The sequence below is a fragment of the Sarcophilus harrisii genome, chromosome 1 (genome assembly GCF_902635505.1).
Source record: "Sarcophilus harrisii chromosome 1, mSarHar1.11, whole genome shotgun sequence".
NCBI lineage: Eukaryota > Metazoa > Chordata > Mammalia > Dasyuromorphia > Dasyuridae > Sarcophilus > Sarcophilus harrisii.
In genome coordinates, this window is record NC_045426.1 from 561353457 (window position 1) to 561377654 (window position 24198).

General features: G+C 35.5%; 1 protein-coding gene across 2 annotated transcripts in view; it reads left to right on the top strand.

The window, feature by feature from the left end:
• Nucleotides 1-24198, top strand: part of SLC22A23 (solute carrier family 22 member 23) — a 264081-nt gene that overhangs the window by 179456 nt on the left and 60427 nt on the right. For both annotated transcript variants that reach the window (XM_031946933.1, XM_031946932.1), the window contains exon 4: nt 7888-8056. In XM_031946933.1, the coding sequence (XP_031802793.1) occupies nt 7888-8056 (169 nt within the window). The remainder of the gene's footprint in view (nt 1-7887; nt 8057-24198) is intronic.

Genomic DNA, 24198 nt, shown 5'->3' on the forward strand with positions numbered 1-24198 from the left:
AATTATAGCAAATGAAAATTCTTTTTGTTGTTGGTATTCCTTTGTATTTCTTCAGGTCTAATTTTTTAAAAGGATGAATGACATGAGAACTTAAAATAATTGAAATAAAAAGAAGGAAAAAAGTTAAAATTGGGCTTGTTTCAAAGGATAAGAAAAGCTGAATACTACAATATATCAAAATCAGCGTGGGAAATCCATTGGTTCTTCCTGAACAATCAAAGTGTCAAACTTGACACTAGAGTGATTGGAAGATGAAAGCATGTGCTTGAAATGGTGAATCTGAGATTGGACAGAGGACATAATAATGAACTTAGTGTCAACTTGTCATTCACTGCACTAACAAGAGTGCTCATGCAACAGGGAAATCAAACTCCACAGAATAGTAATCAGTCCAGAAAGGTTGGCTTCCAATTCTGGACATTTACTCTAAAAAGTACTTAAAATTATGATAGAAATCCATTCACTAGCCTCTATTCAGATCAAATTGGGTACAAGGGAATCTTTGCTCTGGTAATGACCCCTCTCGATAGAACAGCTAGATTTAGAAACTTTATGGATTTTTTTTTTTCTGAAGCAATTGGGATTAGTGACTTGCCCAGGGTCACACAGTTAGGAAGTGTTAAATGTCTGAGACCGGATTTGAACTCAGGTCCTCCTGACTCCAGGAATGGTGCTCTGTCCACTGCACCACCTAGCTGCCCTCTTCTTTTTTAGGACAAATTCTCCTGCCTATTGATCCTTGTAGTAGAGGACAGACTCTGAGATTCAATTAAAATTGACTACACTTATCTATGACTTTGCCAATAAAGCCTATCAGGCTGGGATAACACTTTTTAGCCCATAGCATATACTTTGTTGGGTAAGATTCAGTAACATCTCCTAATAAGTCCTAATGCCAGGAAAGACCTACAAATCCCATAGATTTATTTTTTTATTCCTCCTTGTTCATTCTTCTCAAAAATCTACTTTTTATTGTTGTTGTTCAGTCTTTTTCAGTCATGTTCGATTCTTTGTGACCCTATTTAAATTTAAATTTAAATTCTTGGTAAAAACACTATGGTGTTTTGCCAGTTCCTTCTCCAGCTCATTTTACTGATGAGGAAACTGAGGCAAATAGGGTTAAATGACTTGCCAAGAGTCTGAAAATTTGAACTCGGGAAGTAAGGAATTTTCCTGATTAAAGACCCAGCACTCTCTCCACTGTGCCTAGCTGCCCCTATTTATTTTATCAACATCTAAAGGAAGGGTTAGTATGGGGTATCGTTAATAATCTTTTGGACCAGGAATGAAGAATCCACAATGGTTCTAGTTTAGCCACCAGCCTACAATCTTGAAAAATTCACTTAATTTACTTAGTCCCCTATTAAAGGAAGAGATTGATTTTGATGATCTTAGATCTCACTTTTCCAGGTCTCACTGTCTATTATTCTATATACTAATTGACCATACTTGAATTTTTTAATTAACCCATCAGAAACTTCAGGCTATGAAGGCAATGTCTATTTTATATTTATTGAACTGAACTGACTTCATGACCCAATGAAATAATATTCTTCTCTTGGTATAGCTAGGTATCCATTAATGCAATTGCACTGTGCATTTCCATTGTTCTGGAACAAATTGAATATTTTAACATAATTATAACAGTGCAAATTCAAAAATATGGAACCACTTCAGGGGATTCACAGGACCTTGTATTTTTAGATTCGTTTTTATAGTTTCACTTGATTTGTTCATTCAGCATTTACTCAGCTTAGGTTATAAATCAGACATTGCAGGGATACCCAGATACTTTTAAACTTAAACATTCACAAATGAGGGTGGAACCTATCTAGATACTTGTTTCAGAAAATACACTGAGATCCTTTATGTGACCAATATTACTTTAATGTTGAGGATCCCAAAATCCCATATGTCCCAAAAAAGAGGGGAAGGAACTGTGGTTCCAATTTTTTCATTTTTGTGTCTCTAAAATAAGGTAGTAGAAATGAGGAGGGGAGGAGGGAAGACAGAAGCTATTAGTAATACAAAGTGTGTGTTGTGAAATGGAGCTATTATATTATTTTGACATTATCTTTCTGATTTCATAGGAAAGGTTACTTGGGTGTCCAAGTGCTAAATTTTCATATCTGATTTTACTATAAGCTGAGCCTCTGGAACACTGAACTTACACTGAGCTAATGCAGATTTCTTGTTTCCATAGCAGCAAATCTACTGCTTGTGCTTAATAAGTGAAAACTAGAGCAACCAACTGCTACTTGCCTTTTTTTTTTTTTTTTTAAAGACCTAAGTCTCTTTATTATTTTTAAGAGCAAACATGCTAGGCCTAGGTGATAACTTTCTCTTCTCTCAGAAAAAAAAAAAAAATCTGTGAAATGAACCTCTCCTCATCTAGAGGAAGTAATAGGCCATATAAGTAGGCTGGGAACTTGGTGTTTAATCCTGTTTTCCTAATTAAATAGTAAATGGCTTTTTATAAGCTATAGTCTAAGAGGTTAAGTTTTTCTCCTCCAGGTTATGGTGATGAGCAGTTTGTTTGGGGCTTACAGTAATGAATATTTTGATTGTTTACCGATGAGTTGGCATTTGTATTGCCTGGCACAATGCCCATTACCTGTTAGAGTAGGTTTTTGAGGTCTCTCCTTCATTTTCTCTTCCCCCTATTTCACTTTATCACCCTACTCTCTCTGCAAAGGCAGACTTTTGTAGCCAAAGAAGTACCAATAAAGTCCATCATCTATTTGGCTACAGAGAGGAAAGACAGACATTTTTCCTATTATAGAATCCACCTACATTTTATTTTTTGTTTTAAAATCATTTCCACCAAGTTTTAAAAAGAATAAAGACAGCTGTGGGATATATGGTAAGGGAAGACAGCAAGCAAGTAAATAAAACTTGAAGTTACTGGTCTATTTATCCTGGAGAAGTCTTAGGAAGCTTATGTGGCTGACTTTAATTATTTGAAGGGCTGTCAAGGAGTGAAGAATTCAAGATATTCTGCTTAGTCCCAGAGGACAGAACTAGAAACAGTGGATGCCATTGGAGAGAGGTAAATTCTAGCTCTGTGCCAGGCAAAACTTCCTAACAGTCAGAGCTGTCAAACATGGTGGTGGAGGGTCTTTCAGGAGGGATAGTGGGTTTGCCTTCACTAAAGAGCTATAAGCAATGTTCAGATGAACACTTATTGGAGGGGGGTAGCCATTATAGGTATAAATTGAACTAAATGTCAGTAAAGTCCCCACCAACCATGAGATCTTCTGATTCTTGAATTTGGTGGGCCCTACAGACACCTGGAGTCAGAAAGACTCTTCTCCCTGAGTTCAAATCTGACCCCAGATACTTAGTAGTTGTGTGACACTGAGCTTAATTAACTCTGTTTGCCTCAGTTTCCTCATTTGTAAAACAAGCTAGAAAAGGAAATAGCAAATCACTCTAGTGTCTTTACCAAGAAAACCCCAAAAGGAGTCATGAAGAGTTAGACATGACTGAAAAATGATTGAACAATAACAGGAGCAGGTTTACCAAGTCATATTCTCTTCACTCTTAGATACCCAGGTGGTCCAGTGGATAGTCTTGCACCTGGGCAGTAATCTCTCTGTCTCAGTTTCCTGTTCTGTAAATAAGGATAACAATAATCCTTACTTCCCAGAGTTATAGTGAGGTTTAATGAAAAAGCATAGGTAAAAGTGCTTTTCAGACTTGAAAGTAATATCGCTATGATGATGATGATGATGCTAAACTTTTATGATCAATAGTTATATTTTACATTAGCTGTTAGATTTATACATTAAATTAGAAGAATAATTTTATACAAACATCAGGAAAAATGAGAATAATATTGTCAATAGAACCCCAATAGAATAAACATCACTATTAGATTGCTGGTGGATTCACATCTATTTTATTGTTCTGTTTTTAATGATTCATTTATTAAAAGATACCATTTTAGTGAACTTGATTACACAGAGTGAATGTTTAATTCATCATTTGGGAGCAGAAACTGCTGTCAGAAAGAATGTAAAGCAACAGAATAGGAGACAGGAGATGCAGAATGGATGTGGGAGAAGATTTGGGAAGAGTTCCCAAATTGAGGGGAATCTTTAGGGTAGCATCATAAACCAGAAGTAACTCAGAAAGCATCAGTTTATGGGATTACAGAATTAGGTTTTAGGAAATATTTTGGACAAAGAAGTGCGTGAATTACCGAGGACCCTGCCAAGGGCAGAAAAAATACCTCATGGAAAGAAACTCAATAGCATATCAAGACCAGAGGAAATAAAAATGCATGGAACAAGCAAATTCTGATTTAAGAGGATCAACATTTCTTAGTGGTTTTGTTTTGCATAAATCACTTTTCCTATAAAACGGGTACACTAATAATGATACTCTATCATGGATTGTTGGAGAGAATAACAAATGAAAAAATTGTAAAAAGCCTGGTTAATTATAGAGGGCTATTTTATTTAGGAAATGTGGTCTAGCAGGTAGGAGGTTGGCCTGTAGACTTAATAAACCCAGGTTCAGATCCCATGTTAGATACTCATTGTCTGAGCAGTACCCTGGTGGAGTCATGTATTTTAAGTAATTACTAATTGCGTTCTATCTTGTATATAAATTGTAAGTATCTAGTTATTTCTAGGCTGTTTTCCCCTTTAGAACATATACTCCTTGATGGCAAAGACAGCTTCTTATCCTTTTTTATATTTCCAGCACTTAGAAGAAGGAGGGGGGAAAATAAGCATTTATTGAGCACCTACTATATACAGAGCACTATGCTAAGTACTTCACAAATATTGATATCATTTAACCCTCATAACAACCCTGTGAGGCAGGTGCAATTATTGTTCCCATTTTACAAGTGAGGCAATTGAAGCAGACAAAGGTTAAATGAGTTGCTCAAGGTTACATGGCTAGTAATTGGTTAAGAGCTGATGTGAACTCAGGTCTCCCTGACTACAAGAACAATCCCAGATGATCGCCTGACTGTTTATTGTCCTGGCCTCTCCTTAAGAGAGGGTGTTTTATGTATTGGTCAACCTGCCATCTGGGGGAGGGGGTGAGGGGAAGGAGGGGAAAAATTGGAACAAAAGGTTTGCAATTGTCAATGCTATAAAATTACCCATGCATATAACTTCTAAATAAAGAGCTATAATAATAATAATAATAAAAAAGACAGGGTGTTTTCTTTTTTTGAAATAATAATTTTCTTTTTTATTACTATTTGATTTTTCCAAATACATGCAAAGATAATTTTCAACATTCACCCTTGCAAAACCTTGTGTTTCAAATTTTCCTCCCTCTCTTCTCCCCTTTCCTTTCCCCAAGACAGCAAGAAATCTGGTATAGGTTAAACATGTATAATTCTTCTAAATATATTTCCATATTCATCCTGCTACATAAGAAAAATCAAATCAAAAGGGGAAAATTATGAGAAAGAAAAGAAAAATAAGCAAATAAGAACAAGAACAAAAAAGGTGAAAATACTATGCTTTGATCCACATTCAGTATACATAGTTCTCTCTCTGGATGCAGATGGCATTTTCAATTCAAAGATTTTAGAATTATTTTGGGTCACTGAATTGCTGAGAACAAAATCTGTCACATTTGATCATTACATAATCTTGTCATTGCTGTGTACAATGTTTTCCTGGTCATTCTCGTTTTACTTAGCATCAGTTCATATAATTCTTTTCAGGTTTTTCCGAAATCTGCCTGCTGATTATTTCTTATAGAACAATAATATTCCATTATATTTATATGCCATAACCATTTTCTAACTGATGGGCATCCACTCAGTTTCCAGTTTCTTTTCACTATAAAAAGGGCTGCTAAAAACATTTTTGTACATGTGGGTCCTTTTTCCTCCTTTCTCATTTCTTTGGGATACAGACCCAGTAATGGCACTGCTGGGTCAAAGAATATGCACCGTTTTATTGCCCATTGGGTATAGGTCCAAATTGCTTTCCAGAATGGTGAGATGAATTCACAACTCCACCAACAATGCATTAGTATCTCAGTTTTCCCACATCCTCTCCAACATTTACCATTGTCTTTCCCTGTCATCTTAGCCAATCTGAAAAGTGTGAAGTAGTTCCTCAGAATTGTCTTAATTTTTCTAATCAATAGTGATTTAGAGCATTTTTTCATATAACTAAAAATGACTTTAATTTCTTCATCTGAAAATTGTTTATATTCTTTCATCCTTTATCATTTGGGGAATGGCTTATAACCTTATAAATTTGAATAAATTCTCTACATATATTAGAAATGAAACCTTTATCAGAAACACTGATTGTAAAAAAAATTTCTCAGCTTTTCACTTTCTTTCTAATCTTGGCTGCGTTGGTTTTGTTTGTGCAAAAACTTTTTAATTTAATGTAATCAAACTTATTCTCTAGTTCTTCTTTAGCCATAAATTCCTTCCTTTTCCACAGATTTGAGACTTAAGCTATCTCTTGTTCTACTAATTTGCTCATAGTATCTCTCTATTTTATCATTTTGATCTTATCTTGGTATAGAGTGTTAGATGGTAATCAGTGGCTAGTTTCTGCCATACTATTTTCCCAGCAATTTTTGTCAAATAATGAGGTCTTATCTCAGAAGCTGGAGTCCTTGGGTCTCCAAGCTCCAAGCTCCAAGTTGTCAAATACTTGATTACTAAATAATTTTTTCAATCAAAAATTTATTTCTCTTTCTTCTGCCTTTTCCCCATTGAAAAAGAAAAAAGACAAAAAAATACTAGTAACAAATATGTGCACTAAAGCAAAACAAATTCCCACACTGTCCATACCAAACAAACTTAGAAAAACACATATCACAGTCCACACCCTAAATTCATCACCTCTTTGAAAAAGTGGGTAGAATATTTGATTATTGGAATCATGGTTGGTCACTTCATTGATCAAAGTTCTTATTTCATTCAAAGTTGTGTGTCTTTGTAAGTGTTATTATTGTCATATAAATTGTTTGAGTTTCATTTACTTCATTCTGCATCAGTTCATAGATCTCCCCAATTTCTCTGAAATGGACCTTTTTATCATTTCTCATGGAATTATAATGTTCTATAATATTCATATATCATAATTTGTTTAGCTATTTTTCAATTGATAAGTACCTCTTTAGATTCCAGTTCCTTATCAAGACAAAAAGATCTGCTACAAATATTTTTGTACACATTGGGCCTTTTCCTTTCTCTTGGTTCTCTTTAGTTTCTAGATGAGTCTATTATGACATCTTGACCTAGCCTTTATAGGATCTATTTATTTTTTTATTATAGGTCTATTAGAGGTATCATTTGATTAAAATATATGTAAGTATAGCTAATTATTGGAGCTGGGGAAGGGTCAAAGAATATTGAATTTGACATCAATATACTTGGATTCAATTTATATCTGTCTCTTAATAGCTATGTCAGTTAACTTCTCTAAATTATGATCTCTTTTCAGCTTACCTGTTTCTCAACCTATCAGTGTGAGATGTTATTTATTAGCCCGAAACCTTTTCAATTTAAAAATATTTTGATAACTTTATTTCAATGTAATTTATTTTATCCTATTTTATTATTTATGTATTTTGAGAAGGGGTTCATAATACTTTGCCAGATTCCCATAGAGGTCCATCATAGACACACACACACACACACACACACACACACACACAGGTTAAGAACTCCCTACTCTAAGATAATAAGTTGTAGAACCATTGCCAATCTGCATTAGGCAAGGGAATTTCTTTACCCCAAGAGAATGTCTTCACCAGGAGCTCCAATGAGGTCATGCATCTTGACTTAATGAATTAAAATGTTAGGTCATCATTTTTTATTGTCTATCTCCTGTTAATATCGAGAGTGTTTTGCTCATGTCCTCTTTTTTTTCCCTTTTCATTCAGGAATAGAACTTTGTCCTCCTGGACATCGGTTCATGATCACAATGGTGGCAAGCTTCATAGCAATGGCAGGACAGTTCCTCATGCCAGGCTTGGCAGCCCTCTGCAGGGACTGGCAAGTCCTCCAGGCTCTCATCATCTGTCCTTTTCTTCTGATGCTTCTCTACTGGTCGTAAGTATTCATTTCACTCTTTCCAAGCAATAATATTCTTTTTGGGGTAAGGGAAAGAGGGCTAAATAGGCCAGATTTAGTTCTGTGGTTTGGAGATAAGTTTAATATCAATCGATATTGAATATCAATTCAATTTAATAAAATATTTATTTATTAAGTGTCTACTCTGTGGCAGACATTCAACAGACATTTATTGAGTGCCCACTATTTGCCATAGGGTATAGTCAACAACAATCCCATAGTAGTATAAGGTAGTAGTGTCAAACTCAAAGAGAAATGAAGGGCCACTAAACCCTACATAAAGATCCCTGCAAGCTTCATATTGGCTTAGAAAACTACATATTAATATCATCTATGTTCTGGTGTGTTTTTATTTATTTTGCTATTTCCCAGTTACATTTGAATCTGATTTGACTGCACAGGCAAGTGCTATGGGCTGCATGTTTTGACACTTTTGCTGTAACACATTTTTCTTGCTCTTAAAGAACTTAGGATTTCTTAGTAATTTTTGCATTTTTCTGTTGACAGTTTTAAGGAGAATTCAAATATTTAATGGGAGGGGAATAAGAAATGGCAAGGAAACAGGTTTTGGTGGGGGGCGGGAAGACCTTTTAGTTAGTAAATGAGTCTGTTATGATGTCTTGAAACTTTGTGGAGTCTATTTCTTTTTCTATTTCTTTTTATTATTTATTATTTCATTCATGCATATACTTTCACTCTTTGTCCTGCTATTTTTGTTTCATTTTGAATCTGCTTAACCTCCTTCAGTGAAGGGAGAAATAGAGATTGGGGGGGGAAGATTATCCCATCCATTTCTTGCTCTTCTTATTCTTCTTCCCCTTCCCATTTACCTCTTCTTTTCTTCTATACTGTATTTAATTCTATTCTTTAATCTCTAATAAAAAACTTCTCCAGAGAATATCAGTTATACTTGTACTTTATTTGCTGAAAATGAGACTCTCCCCTTTCTAAAAGTGAGAGTCTAGAGGAAAAAAAAAGGAGCAGTTTTTTTTTTTTTAACTTTATTAACACTTCTATATTTTGTTCTTAAATAAAAATGAACTGGAAAAGAAAATAATGGCAAGCTAGAGTATAAATGGTTTTTCTTCAAGAGTCTGATTCTTGCTTATTATATAATGAGCAACCTCTGCAACAATAAAAATATAGTAATAGTCTGGGAGGGAGGGGAAAAGAAAGGGGAACAGGCCACCAGCTAGGAAGGTTGATCAACAGAAGCTGCTTCTTGACCTCCCCCCACCTTTACTCCTTCCCCACAGACCAGAAAACTATGCTGTGTCTGTACCATTTTTCTCCCAGAGAGTGTGTGCTCCCCACATCCTACCAAAAATATTTGAAAAACTATTCTTCCTTCCTTAAGTACGATGAATTTTTACAGCAGGGAACTCTTGACCACTAATTGTCACTTGATAAAGTTTATTTCCTATTTCTGTTTCTCACATCTTGCTTTCAAATACACACAGTACAAACACACACTCAAAGTGGTTGGAGGGTGTATGAAGAGATTGGATCCAGGATTAATAATTCCTTTAGCCCTGAGTGCTACTAATGCTAAAAGTTAGTAAGTAACAAAATAAAAATAGAATAGAAAGGGAGAAGAACAACTCAAATGTAGAAGTAAATATCATCACCAATTACTTCAGTGACCAAATATAACTATGTCAGCTCCTAGATTTCAGACTTGATTTGCTTGGTTCCACTTATATTTATAGAACCAGTAGAATACTTGATCTGCCTCAGAATGGGAGTTTAATGGAGATCATCTTTTCCTGGTGATTTGAAAAAGGTCCAGGATTGCATCATAAGACCATAAGATCTTACAGATCATCTCATTTTATAGATGAGGAAACTGAGGCTGGAGGGAATAAGTGGTAGGACTGGAAAGTTCAATTCTCAAATGATATCATTGTTTCCCCTTCTCATTCCCACTCACCTGATATGCCTTACGCTTATTCTTTAGTCTCCAAGAACCAACAATTAATTGTGTTTATAAATAGCTTTGTAAGTTGTTAACAAAATGCATGTAAAACACTAGTGGATACTGTTCCTTTTGAGCCTTGTAATGTGTATTTAAGACAAAGATGTGACAGACACTATACTTTCAGTGTATATATATTTGTATCTATCCATCATTACTCTTTCCCAAATGAATTCATTATTACAGTTGGGCAGGTATATAGTGTCAGGCCTGAAGTCAAGAAGACTTAACTTCATGAGCTCAGATCTGGCCTCAGACACTTATTAGCTATCCTGAGCAAGTTACTTAACCCTTTTTGCCTGAGTTTCTTCATCTGTAAAATGAGCTAGAGAAGGAAATAGCAAAGAACTCCAGTATCTGGAAACCCTGAATGGGGTCACATACTCAGACACAACTGGGATGACTAAACAGCAACAACAAAATCCCTCAGTGGATCAGAAACTAGTCTTTTTGGCTAATGAAACTTGATGGTCTTTCCTCTTCTTCCCATCAGTTTTAGGGATAGAAGGAAAGCTGACCTATCTGAATACAGAAGTAATGGGAATGAGACTTAAGTGACCCACCCTAGTCAGCTTCCCAGATTAGGGGCTGTGCCTTGTGTGCCTTAACCTGGCCTGTGCTTCATGCACCTGAACCCCCCACTCTTCACACTTAAGGAATGTTTGTTCTTTGCTTTCTTGTTTTTAAAATGTTGATGAGCGGATGCATGGATTCTTTGCTCAGACTGAAAATCTTACTTTAATTCCTTGAGATATTCATGTCTCATCAATGTGAATCCTCCACCAATTTTTCATAAAATATCATGGCTAAAAACTTTTTCATCATGGGGTTCACCTTCTGGCAACAGATCTCTTTTTGCTCTACTAAGTCACTCACTGGACAGTCTGTCACTGGGCTAATGGTTAAAACTTTCTCAGTTTGATGATGACCTGACAAATCTTTGCTTCACTGGCACAGCCTATGAAAGTCCCTAGTATTTGACACACCAAAATGAGACACTGGCCCATTATTTATTTATTTTTTCACCCCGAGGCAATTGGGATTAAGTGACTTACCCAGAGTCACACAGCTAGAAGTATTAAGTGTCTGAGGTCACATTTGAACTCAGGTCCTCCTGACTTCAGGACTGGTGCTCTATCCACTATATCACCTAACTGTCCTAAAATAATATTTTTTAAAGTTTCAAACTCCTTTCTAATATAAGAAAACAAGAATTGAAAAATTGTGTCTTTTACTGTGGAGGGGAACTAAAGTTCAAATATATAAAGTTTCATAACCAGCTACAAACCACTACTTAAAGCTACAAAGGTTCTCCTTTCTTTTCATTTTTTATTAAATGACCTCCTTCATTCTACTTGCTCAGTAAACATTTTCTCATTCCTAAAGGCTACTGTGTTATTTAATGGTACAAAGTGGACTCCCAGAGAGGCTATGGAGTGCCAACTGACACTGCCAGCTGTTGGTGGCAAAATATTGAGAGTGTATGGCCTCCATTTAATCAACAAGTATTCATTGCATGCCCATGGTGCCCAGTAGTGTTCTGGTTCTTCTAGTATACATACATATAAAGAGAGGGGGGAAGAGAAACAGAGAGAGAGGCAGACAGACAGATAGAGTCAGAGAGAGACAGAGAAATAGAAAGAGACAGAGAGAGAAAGAAACAGAGAAAGAGAGAGAGAGAGAGAGAGAGAGAGAGAGAGATGCCATAAAGAATGCTTACAGTCAAATGACAGAGATAATAATAGCTCCCATTTCTATAATCATTTAAGGTTTTCAAAAAAATTGCTCACACAAGTCCTTTGAAATAAGTAGTAAAGAGGGTATTATTCCCATTTTGAAGATGAGACAATTGAGGCTCACACATGGTATGTGGCTTGCTCAAGGTCACACACTAAGTCAAAGCTGGTGTGTGAACTCGGGTCTCCAGAATCTGGGTCTAGTGCATTTTCCATTTTAGCTCGCTCCCAAGGCAACCACCCAATTAGCAGAATCAGGGAGAGTTGTTTGATGGATATGGGGGAGCAACATGAGCAAAGGCTGGGCAGTGAAAGGTGAGAGGATTATATGTTAAGGTAGCAGTGATATAAGCAATCCAGCCTTGCTGGAATGATGCTGGAAAGGAATAAGGAATGAACCCACAGGAACAGAGGAAGGGTGAGGAGCTTTGAAGGGAGCAGTGCAAAGTTTCTGAATGATCCTGAAGGCAATGAAAAGCCACCATGGAGAGCAGAGTGGCTCTCTGACAACAGCAGCCACTGGAAAATAGCATCAGTTACAGAGTATAAAATTTTTGGAGTGCAAAGAGGGAAAGGATTAGAAATCCAGTCAGAAAGAGGTTATAGTAGCATGGGTGAAAAATGTCCGGGGATTTGTGGGTGAAAGCAATGGGTGGGTCCTGGTGGTGTTTTTAGAGCAGGTTCACAGAATGCATGGTTTCCATAGCAACAAATTCTGTCAAGAAATTTGCTGAGTTCAATATATGGGATCAATGAAAGAAAACATGCAGCTGGGGAAATTGATGTCTCATATTTCAGGTGTGTTCAACCATTGGTTGCCTTTTGCTGGGTTCCAAATAGAAGATAAGACTTCAGAGAAATGGAGCAGTCTATTTAAATATTTGTCTATTGTCTCCATCTCCTTTGTTCAGAAGACTACAGACATCCTCACTAGCTCACTAGCAGCGTGGTATCACCATATGCTTTATAGAGTTTAATATAGCTACCCAGTTAAGTTAATAAGAACAGAACAGAGAATAAAAGAAATTATGAGTGATAAGCAACTTTTTTGGTCTTTTTTCTTCTTTTTTGTGTGTGAGTCAATTGGGATTAAATGACTCGCCCTAGAGTTACACAGCAGGAAGTATTATGCTAAGTGTATTTGAACTCAGGTCCTTCTGATCTACTGCATTTTCTAGCTTCCCCTAAGCAACTATTTTTCAAGTAGATTTGAAAACATATCAGATATGGCTATTTGGTCTTTAAAAACAAATGCTTCTATTTTCATTTTGACACACTGGATGACTTTATTCATTTAGCATTTATGTTTATTTTGGTTTGGGAAGAAACCAAAGTGTTACCATCGTGCAAATTTAGAAGCAAGTCATAATAACCAGATATTGTCCAGGAAAATAATTTTTCTGCATTATGTAAAGGATTTCATCAGGGTCAAAAAAAAAAAGTGAAGAACTGTGTGATCCCAAATAGAAAAGAAAAGGGAGGGAAAACAGGAGGCTAATCAAATGCCTTCATAGACAGCAAAGAACTCATACAATGGAATCAATCAACAAGTATTTATTAAGCACCTATTACAGTATACATCAAGCACTGTTGGGTACTGGAGATAGAAGTACCCAACCAACCCAACCCAAGAAGAAGAGATAAAAAGTAAAATAATCCCTGGTTTCAAGGAATTTACATCTTATCAGAAAAGGCAACTTATACATATTTAAGAGTAGCAAAAGATCCGGGGCTCCCAAACTGGGAGGTATAGTCTTTCCTCTACAAATCCACTCCCATTCTAAGGAGAATTAGACTCGAACTTTAAAAAATTCCTACGAAACATTCCCATGGAGTAATGACCTTCTAGTCTGGGAGTCTTTTTCTCTCTTCAAAAAGTCTCAAGATACTTCAGCCACTGGCTGAGTCACTCCCTTACCAATTGACAGTACCTCAATTACCATGTTAATCCAGTCTCAGGCTGGCTCAAGTAGGTTGCTCAGCAGCTTCCATCTCTTCACTAGCCTTCACTGTTGTGGCTACCAGCGGATTCATGATAGAGTCTGGTTTCTGGCCCTCTTAGGAACTTTTCCAGCCTTTTTATTGGAAATCTTGTCTGGCCCATACTTATTCACCTAATATCAGCACAAAGAGACGAAAAAATCAGTTACCATGCATTCATGTACTCCTGCAGCTGGGTGGAAAGATAAGGCAGCCACTGCTTCTGCAGATCTCTCCCCTAACCCACAGCATTTCCCTCTCCTTACTTGAAAGGTATCAGAAAAGAGATTGAGAGTTTGTCCACCAGAACCTTTTGTGTGCTCTCAATACATAGCAGCCAGTTAAAAGAGTTTTCATCGCTACATAGTAAGTCAACAGGAAACAGCCAGAGCTGTGAGAACTCTGAAATGGAAACAGGGTCCCTCTATTATACATTCCTTGAAACACTCACCAAACTTCCATGTGAGTTGGAACAGGAAAAGCATATTATATGTTTTCTAAGGACCAGAGTTTTAGTGATCACTTTCTTCCATTTTACAATCAGGGAAGGAAAGAGGAGAGGGAATAATAAGCATTTATATAGTACCTGGTTTGTGCCAGGTATTGTGCTAAACATTTCACAAATATTATCTCATTTGATCTCAATTAGAATAAATTCAAGGTAACGAAATACAAGGTGATTAAGGAGAGAAGGCACTAACATTTTAGGAGATCAGGAAGGGATTCATGTAGGAAATGCTGTTTGAACTGTTTCTTGAGGGAACAGAGGTATATTGGGAGGTGGAGATGAGAAGGAAGTACATTCTAGGCATGGGGGAACATGTAGAAAGGCTACAGGGAGGATGGAGGCTCTACTCTGTTTGTCTGGATAAGATATAAGATTAAGGAGTGAAAAAGAAAGTCTGGGAGAGAGGGCTAGAGATCAGCTAGTGACTAATATGTTATAGAGGAAGGTGTGATTTAGCCTAATGAATATTCAGGATCTGACAACACTGTGTTAAATAATTAGGTTTTCTAAAGGGCAATAAGTTAGATGCTAACAAAATCTTGCCTTATCATATGCCACAAAATATAAATGAACAAATTAAGCATTCTAATTCTATTCCATTATCTTGGATTTGTGGAGGGTATTTTTTTTCCTCTAAAAATTGCAATGTGCTCATTTTTTGTTAGGTTTTCATAACATAATTCTCAAAGAAGTTAAAGAAGGAATAAGAAAGAGTCATCTTTAGGTAGTGGTGAGAAGGAAAGTCAAAAGTTTGATGAAGAGAGATGTTCTGGACTAGATTTTACTTGAGTCAGTCTCCTGGTAGTTTAACTTTAATACTGGGACAAAATGAGATGATCATTCATCAGATATCAAAAGGAGATTTATTTAGCCATATTAGAGGAAAGATTTTCAGCAAGAATTAAGTATTGTGGATGTTTTGGTTGGTTCTTTTAAGCTGACATTAGGGATTTATTTTTTAAAAAGCAAGCTGTCATATGGCTTTATATTATTATTACATGGAGAACACTTCTGAATATAAAGGAATTGTTGCCAGAAGTAGTGTTGGAGCTTTTTTTAATCCATGGAGTCTTACTTCCCATCAAGGATGTTAGTCAAAGTTTTTTGAAAATATACTTTATTTTCCCCCAGTTACATGTTGGGTTTTTTTAGGGGGAGGGGTTTACCCAGGCAATTGGGGTTAAATGACTTGCCTAGGATCACACAATGAGGAAGTATTAAGTGTCTGGGGCTAGATTTGAACTTAGGTCCTCCTGAGTCCAAATACAATACTCTAAACATTTACATGTTAAAACAATTTTTAACATTTTAAAAAATGTTTGGAGTTCTATTCCTTTCTCCCCCCATCTCCTCTCTAAAACAAATGTTTTATACATGTGCAATCATATAAAACATTTCCATATTAGTCATTTTGTACTAGAAGAATTGAATAAAAGAAAATGAGTGAAAGTGAAAAATAGCATGCTTCAGTCTGTATTCAAAGAAAATCAGTTTTTTCTCTGGAGACAGATAGTATGCTCATCATTAGTCCTTTGGGATTGTCTTGGATCATTGTATTGATGAAAATAGCTGTCATTTACAATTCTTTCACACAATATTGCTATTATTTTATACAGCATTCTCTTGGTTTTGTTCACTTTATTTTGCATCAGTTTGTGTAAATCTTTTTCAGGATTTTCTGAAATTATCATACTTATCATTTCTTATAGCACAATAATATTCCATCACAATTACATACTTGAGCCATTCCCCAACTAATGGATATTACTTCAATTTCCAATTCTTAGCCACCTCAAAAAGAACTGCTATAAATGTTTGTACAAATAAGTCTCTCTCTCACATACACACACACGTGTGTGTGTTTATCTTTGTGATATAGAATTTGCAGTGATAATGCTAGATTTTTTTAATAGCCCTTTCCACATAATTCAAATTGCTCTTTAGTATGGTTGGATCAGCTCACAACTCCACCAACAATGCATTAGTGTCTCAGTTTCCCCATATCTCTTCCACCATCCATCATGATCCTTTTTTATCATATTAGCCTGATTGGTGTGAGATGGTATCAGTACTGAGGACACATCGAATTCTTTCAGCCAAACAAAGCTCTCTTACCTTGATTGCCCATCATGTTCCACAAGTTAAGCATCAGAGTATACCTGGAGTTCTTTGTGGTTGTTCTAAACTCAGGTAATGAGGAAGTGATATTAACAGTCTGAGCCTTTATTCCCTTAAGTCAATCAAGCCTCAGTACCTTTTAAAGAAAAAATTAGCCTGTCAAGGGATGAGCAATTAGGATATTGCTCCCAACCACTCCAATGATCCAGTTACTTAGAAGGTATCAAAGGTGACTCCAGGTAGCATGGATTAGGTGATACCCCTTGTTTCAGAAAGCTAGGTGACAAAATGGATAGAGAACTAAATCTGAGTTCCTCTTTGGCCCTATGTGATCTTGGACAAGTCGCTTAACCATTTGAGACACATTGAGTTTTAGTGTAAGTGATTATCCTAAGGCTTTTACAGTCATGTACCATACTGCATCCCACAGAAGATTAGAGCCAGTACCATGTTGTACTTGCCATACTTGGTGAACAAGGTCATAGTGATGAGCAGTGATGGACATTGAGAGAGAGAATACATTTTTCATAAATCAAGGCTGTTTGGGACTCATGGGGAAATTGAAAAGACTGCATTCTCTGCTAGGAAATTCAGAGAAAATATCACTACAACACTTTGATGTCCAACCTGTCTTTAGATTTTACACAGAACTGTTCTGTTTTATTCATGTCAGAAAACAAAGATCATAAATATTTCTGAACAAAAGTATACAAGTATATAAGACTTAAATCTGAAAGCAGGAAAAAAAAAAAAGCTTGCAGAATTCTTTATATGTGTTATCTTATTTAATCCTCACAACAACCTTGTGAAATTGGTCCTGTTATTAACTCCACTTTACAGATGAAAAACTGAGGTTGAGTAACATTAAGTGACTTGCCTGGGGTTTTACAACTTATAAATGCTTGAGGGAGAATTAAACTCAGGTCTTCCTATTTCCAAGTCCAGTACTCCATCCATTAAACTACTTAGCTAACTTAAGTGCTGAACTTGAAATTAGGAAGACCTGATTTCAGTTCTACCTCAGGCCCCTCCTAGATGTGTGATTCTAAACAAGTTCTAAATCACTCTATCTCAGTTCCTTCATCTACAAAATAGGGATAATAATAGCACCTACCTCTCAGAGGTGTTATGAGGTTCAAATGAGATAACATATAATAAAGTACTTTGCCTGTCTTAAAGCACTATATAAATGTTTAGCTATCATTAATTATTATTATCATTAAAACATGAATAGATAATGATGTCACATTTATAAGATTTTTCATATTAAAATAAGGGAATTTTTTTCTTTACTTTATCTTTGTTTTACCCCAGGAATCATGTCTAGTCTAATGTAGTGTCTGTTATAGAAACAACATGTGTCCCATCCCCTACAGAAAATCTTTTAGCCTGAGTTTCTTTGTCTACCCTTTGCTATAAAAACTTTTAATCAAGTCTGAAATTAGTGGTGGTTCTCAATTCCAGCCTAACCAATGACTGACTTTTGGCGAGAGCTGCTTGGAGAAAGTATAGGAGGCACATTGGAAATGTGTAAAGATGTTGAATTATTAACTATGCCATGTTAAATTGGAACTTAGATCTTTAAAAAGGAGGGAAAATGCTCTTAGCAATTAATGTAATCATAGAAATCATCTGGGAATGCAACAAAAATGATAAAAAGAATTGTAGAAAATGAAAAAATGATTTGGAAAGTAATGAGGGAATTAGTGAGAAATCAAGCTGTGACAATGTAACATTGGCAAATAAGTTACATCAACTTTTTAGTTGGAAGATAAAACCTAGAAATAAAAGAAACTAGGTAATGCTTGCATAAGGAGCTCTGTTTGGCATATTGAAGAAACAAATTTAGATGTAGAGAAACTGATCATGAAAAGATATATATATTCTAAAATGCATTTTTGGTATAGAAATTAAAGGGGAAAATCACTCAAGAAAAGAAAAACTGAATCTTAAGTTAGGCTTATTTCTATTAAAAACAACAAACATTTCTATAGTGCTTTCTGGTCTACAAAGCACTTTTGTCATAATACTCCTATGAGGTAGCTAGTGCAAACATTATCTCCATTTTACAGATGAGGATTGGTTATGTAGCTTGTAAGAGGCAGAGGCTGGATTCAAACTCCTAAGTCGATCGTTCCTTTTACCTACTGTACTTTATAATCATATGCATGCTAATTAATAGTAACCTAAAATGTAAGAGCAAGGGTAAGGAGAGGGATGAGTCTATCATCCTCTAAAAATGGAAAGCATTACAGCTCTTTAAGTGGATTCGGGGTTTGGGGTTTTTTCCTTCCCCCCACTACTTTTCATGTAAGGCTATATTTAACCTATGAGCAAGCATGCTATCTATAAATAAGTCTATAATTTTTCTTATCTCCTTTTTACCTAAATATATTTATAATACTACATTTTTGGTGTCTTGGTTTCTTAAAAAAAACCTCACTATTTAACCTTCTCTAACAAGAGAAGATAACACAAATGGCTTAAATTTAGGATACGCTAAAAAGTTTATTTAAAAAAACTTTATTGGGGCAGCTAGTGGGTGCAGCTCTGAAGTCAGGAGGACCTGAGTTCAGATCCAGCCTCAGATATTTCATAGCTGTGTGACTCTGGGCAAGTCACTTAACCCCAATTGCCTCAGGAAAAAGAAAAGAAAACTTTATTGTACCAGCAGCATGGTTGGAGAGGGGACCATGTACAATAGGAAAGATAGAAATAGTGCATAAGAAAATGAAGTCTGAAAGAACAGAGGGCTATATTAAATAATCTCAGAAGAAATCCATCCCAAAGGCAACCCAATTATAAAAATAAAAATAAAATATCTAGGGACCAGCTTTCAAGGTACATCAAAGAGAAGAAGATATTGAACAATTGGGTCCAATTTTTTAGAAAGGACACTGGTTGCCCGGAGAGCGACCAAAGCCCAGCCAACCACAATGATATTAAAGGACTGGGCATTGGATTTTACTGATACAAGGAATTATTCCCAGATGAAGAATATTTGACAGGCAATCACTGTCCATCTTGAAACTGACAGACTATACTGATGAACTTCTCTGGGCAACCAAATTTTGACATAATTTTCCCAAAGCCCTCATGATTGGTAATATCAAAAGCCTTAGTCAGATCTACAAATGTTGTAAACAGACCTCTGGGCAGCAAACACCATATTGACTGTTCCTTGGCCCTTTCTAAAGCCACATTTTATAAAGATAAAGGGAATAGATCATCCTGTAATGATCACAGGAGAATCTCTGTCTGTCGTTGCTGGCAAGATTCTTGCCAGAGTCCTCCTCCTTAATAGATTGATCCTAATAATTGATCCTAATCCTAAGGCAGATGAAGAAACTCCTCTGCAGGACAACCAGCCCTTTCTCTAAAATTTATTCTTTTAAAGATATTTCCTACAGCACTTAAGTAGTTGTGATTTGCTCAGGTCTACCCAACAAAGATCTTAACATCAACAATAATCAAAATGTTATGGTTACTGATCTAGAACCAGACATCCCAGAGAATGAAGTAAATTGGACCTTAAGAAGCATTGCTAAAATAAGGCTACTAGAGGTGACAGAATTCCAGCTGAGCGATTTAAAATCCTAAAAGATGTTGCGTTAAAGTGCTACATTCAATATGCCAGCACATTTGAAAAACTCTGCAGTGGCCCCTGGATTTGAAAAGTTCCAATCTAAGAGAAAAGTAATACTAAGGAATATTCAAATTACTGAACAAATGCACTTATTTCACACACCATCTTTTTTATACTTAAGATTCTACAAGCTAATCTTCAGCAACATGTGAACCAAGAATTACCAAAAGTGCTGGCTGGTTTTCACAGGCAGAAAAACTAGATGCCAAATTGCCAGTGCATTATGGAGAAAGCAAAAGAGTTTCAGAAAAACATCTACTTCTGCTTCATTGACTTACTAAAGCCTTTGACTGTGAGGATCACGACAAAATGTGGCAAGTCCTCAAAGAGATGAGAGTGCCAGATCATCTTATTTGTCTCCTGAGGAACTTGTATGTGGGCCAAGAAGCAACAATTAGAAGCAAACATAGAACAACTGATTGGTCTAAGATTGGAAAAGGAGTATGACAAAGTTGTATGTTGTCATATTATTTATTTAATTTATAAGCAGAGTACACCATGTGAAATGTCAGGCTGGATGAATCAAAAGCTAATAATAATTAAAATGAATTACCAGGAGAAATATCAATAATTTCAGATATGCAGACAGTATCACTCTGATGGCAGAAAATAAAGAAAAAATGAAGAATCTTCTTAATGAGGGTAAAAAAGAAGTAAAAGCTGTTTAACATAAAAAAAAAAAGACTATGGCAACTGATTCTGTCACTTCCTACAAGTAGAGAGAAAAGAAATGGAAATAGTGTCAGGTTTTATATTCTTGGGCTTAAAGATCATTGTAAATGGTGACCACAGTTGTGAAATTAAAAGATGCTTGCTCCTTGGAAGGAAAATTTTGGCAATTCCAAACAGTATGCTAAAAAGCAAAGACATCACCTTGCCAACAAAGGATAGTCAGAGCTATGGTTTTTCCAATAACAAATTGTAGCTATGAGAATTGGACTATAATAATAATAATAAAAGTTGATTGCTGCAGAATTGATATTTTCAAGTTGTGGTGCTGGAGAAGACTTTTGAGAGTCCCTTGGACAGCCTGGAAATTAAATCGTTCAATACTTAAATTAATTCAGATCAATTCACACAAACAAATCAGATTACTCATTGGAAGAATAGATACTGAAGGTGAAACTTAAATACTTTGACCACATAAGAAGTCAGAACTCATTGGAAAACACCTTGATGCTGAGAAATATTGAAGGCAAAAGAAAAAGGGGATAGCAGAGGATTAGAACATGAGCTTGGACAGATTTTGAGAGATAATGGAGGCTAGAAAGACCTGTTGTGCTATAGTCCATGGAGTCAGGAAGAGTCGGACATGAATGACAGACTAAACAAAAAAAGCTTCCATCCGCTGCTCCTATTTATGCCCTTGGCCAAGCAGAGTAGATCTTATTTCTCCCCCATGCATTGGCCTTTCAAACACTTGAAGACAGTTATGAAGTATATCCCCCTCTCTCCCCACTCTTCATCCTATTTTTTTCTATTCTAAACAGATTTCCAATTTCTTCAACCAAATCTTATACACCACAAATATAAATAAAACACTTCTACCTTCTTGGAGATAATGGATTATTTATCTGTAGGAACGTTTTATAAATAATTGGGGGCAAAAATCCAGAGGGGCTGTTTTTGTTTTTTTGAGGGGAGCATCTGATGCTGAAGTCTGATTTTCTACACACATCTCCAACACCCTCACCCCCCATGGATTGTTGAAGAGGTGATATTGTTAAAGTGTAAATCAGACCTTCAAAGGCACATGATATCCTCAAGTTATTATGAGATGTGATCAAACAATTTAAAACAAAGTACTGCCCAGAGATGGTGACTGGTTGGACCAATTTGGTCCATGAGGGTTTCATATACCCTAAGCCATGGCAATCATCTATGATTTATTGTGTGGTACACATTTTATGGAGCCCTCAGGCAAGACGCTGCCCTGTTTTCAAGATCACCTACAAAATAATGCAAAGTGAATTTAAACTGACTTGTAACAAAATCAACATTCACTCTGCTTCCAAATGGAATGAAAAGAAAAGTTGCTATAAAAACTGAAAACCACAGATTCTACAAATGTTGATACAAATACATATTGACTGTTTTAGAAAATATCTCTTCTGTTCTAATTAGACATCTTTCTTTCATGTTATATACATAAGAAATATTAATTCCAGACCTTGTGCCTTTGTCTATATTTCTAATTTCTTGGAATGCCCTCCCTTATCTTATTATCAAATCCTACCCATCCTTAAAGACCAAGTTCACCAATATGTCATGAAGTCTTCCCCAACTTCTACAACCTACATTTATTTTTCTACTTTGAATTTTACAAACAGCAAATAAAATGAATCATTTCCATATGCATTTAGGAACAAGATAGGGACAGTACTACAGGAAATGATAAATTTCTTATTATTTTCTTCTAAAGTATATAAAAAATTAAACAAATAATTTCTAAAGCTATTCAATTTGTCTGTGATTCATTTGGGTCTTCCTTCTGTCCTCTTCACTTTTTAGAGATGAAGGGAAACTTACCCTTCAGGCATCTATGGGGCACAAGGAATAGAGTTCTGGACCTGGAGTCAGGAAGACCTGAGTTTAAATAGTCTTAGATACTATGTGACTTTAGGAAACTCATTTAACCTCTCTTTGCCTCAGCTTCCTCAACTACAAAATAGGGATAATAAATGTGGCTGTGATCAAATGAGATAATATTTGTGAACAGCACAGTGCCTGGCACATAATAGGTCTACTATATTGTTGCCATTATTATTATTACTATTACCCCTACTTCCCTCAAGCAGGATACAGTTAAGCATGGTTGTAAATACATGAGTATATAATTATATATGCTTATATTTCTATGTATATATTCATACACAAATATATGTGTTTAGATACACACGTATTCATGCATATATGTACATATGCCTTCATCCATATGTAGACATAGATCTAAAACCAAATTAATATGGCTGATATATAATGTATATTTCTCTCTTGATTCAATCTTTTAAGTTTAACTTTGAGATAAATGATTACTAGTTCTAATTTTTTTTTTCTTTTGACTAACTTTTTTAAAATTTTGATTCAGTAAAACTAGTTAATGGTTTTCACTGTTTTTGAAAGGGAAATGGCATGGATTATTTAACTAAGAAAATAAATTCTTCAAGTACTTCATTATATACACACTAATTAGAACTAGCAAAAAAAAAGTGCTAACTTGTAATGATCCTTAGAAAAATAGTTTTAAACAAATAAAAGTGATTTATAAAAGCCTATTATATAATATGTAACTACTTTTCCTAGTTTTGTTATAAAGTAACACTTTTTTTTGCCTAGTTCTTGTCAGTGTATATAATTGAAAAAGAATAATATATCTTTCAAGTCCTATGGTCATATCTTTTTATCAATTCACACCCATCATCTTTCTCCCCACTCTGCATCCACTTCATCTGAATTCCTGAAATTTTACTAAAACTCTTGATGAGGAGAGTCAAGGATGAAAGGTGGAGGAAGGTTGGGTGATGGTATCTTGTGAAATTTGGATTAGGACCTAAAGCAATATAAGCACTTTGCTCTTTTTTCAACCACAGCTTCCAATATCACGTTTTTATCATTGGACAAAATTCCAAATAAATTTCTTCTGACAAGATTACATTGACGGATACCTTTTATTTGTTGTTTTTTCTACCTGTATAAAGATAATTTTTTTTAAAATAGCAAACTAATGAAAAGGGGTAGGGATGGTAAGGTAAAGTAATATCAAGTGGCAAGAGTATAAATTCCTAGCCTTGTAATATTTCAAATGACCTTTCAGAATACAATTGAGTCAAGACATAGTTTGATTGAGTGGGGAAAGCATAGAATTTTCAATGGCAGCACTTGAATGCAAGCTTTCTTGAGCCTCACTTCCATATATATAAACTGAAAATAATATTCCCAGCCTCTTCTTTATAGTATACATCAGACTTTAGAGCTAGAAAGGACCACATCCAAATGTTTTGTTTTGTTTTTTTCAAAAAAGAAAACTGAAGATCAATGAGATTAAGTGACTTTCCTAAAGTCATATAATTTGTTGGGGATTTTTATCAGGATTTAAACCCAAGTCTTTTGATTCTAAATCTAGAACTTTCTTTACTATATTGTATTTCATTTGTTGTG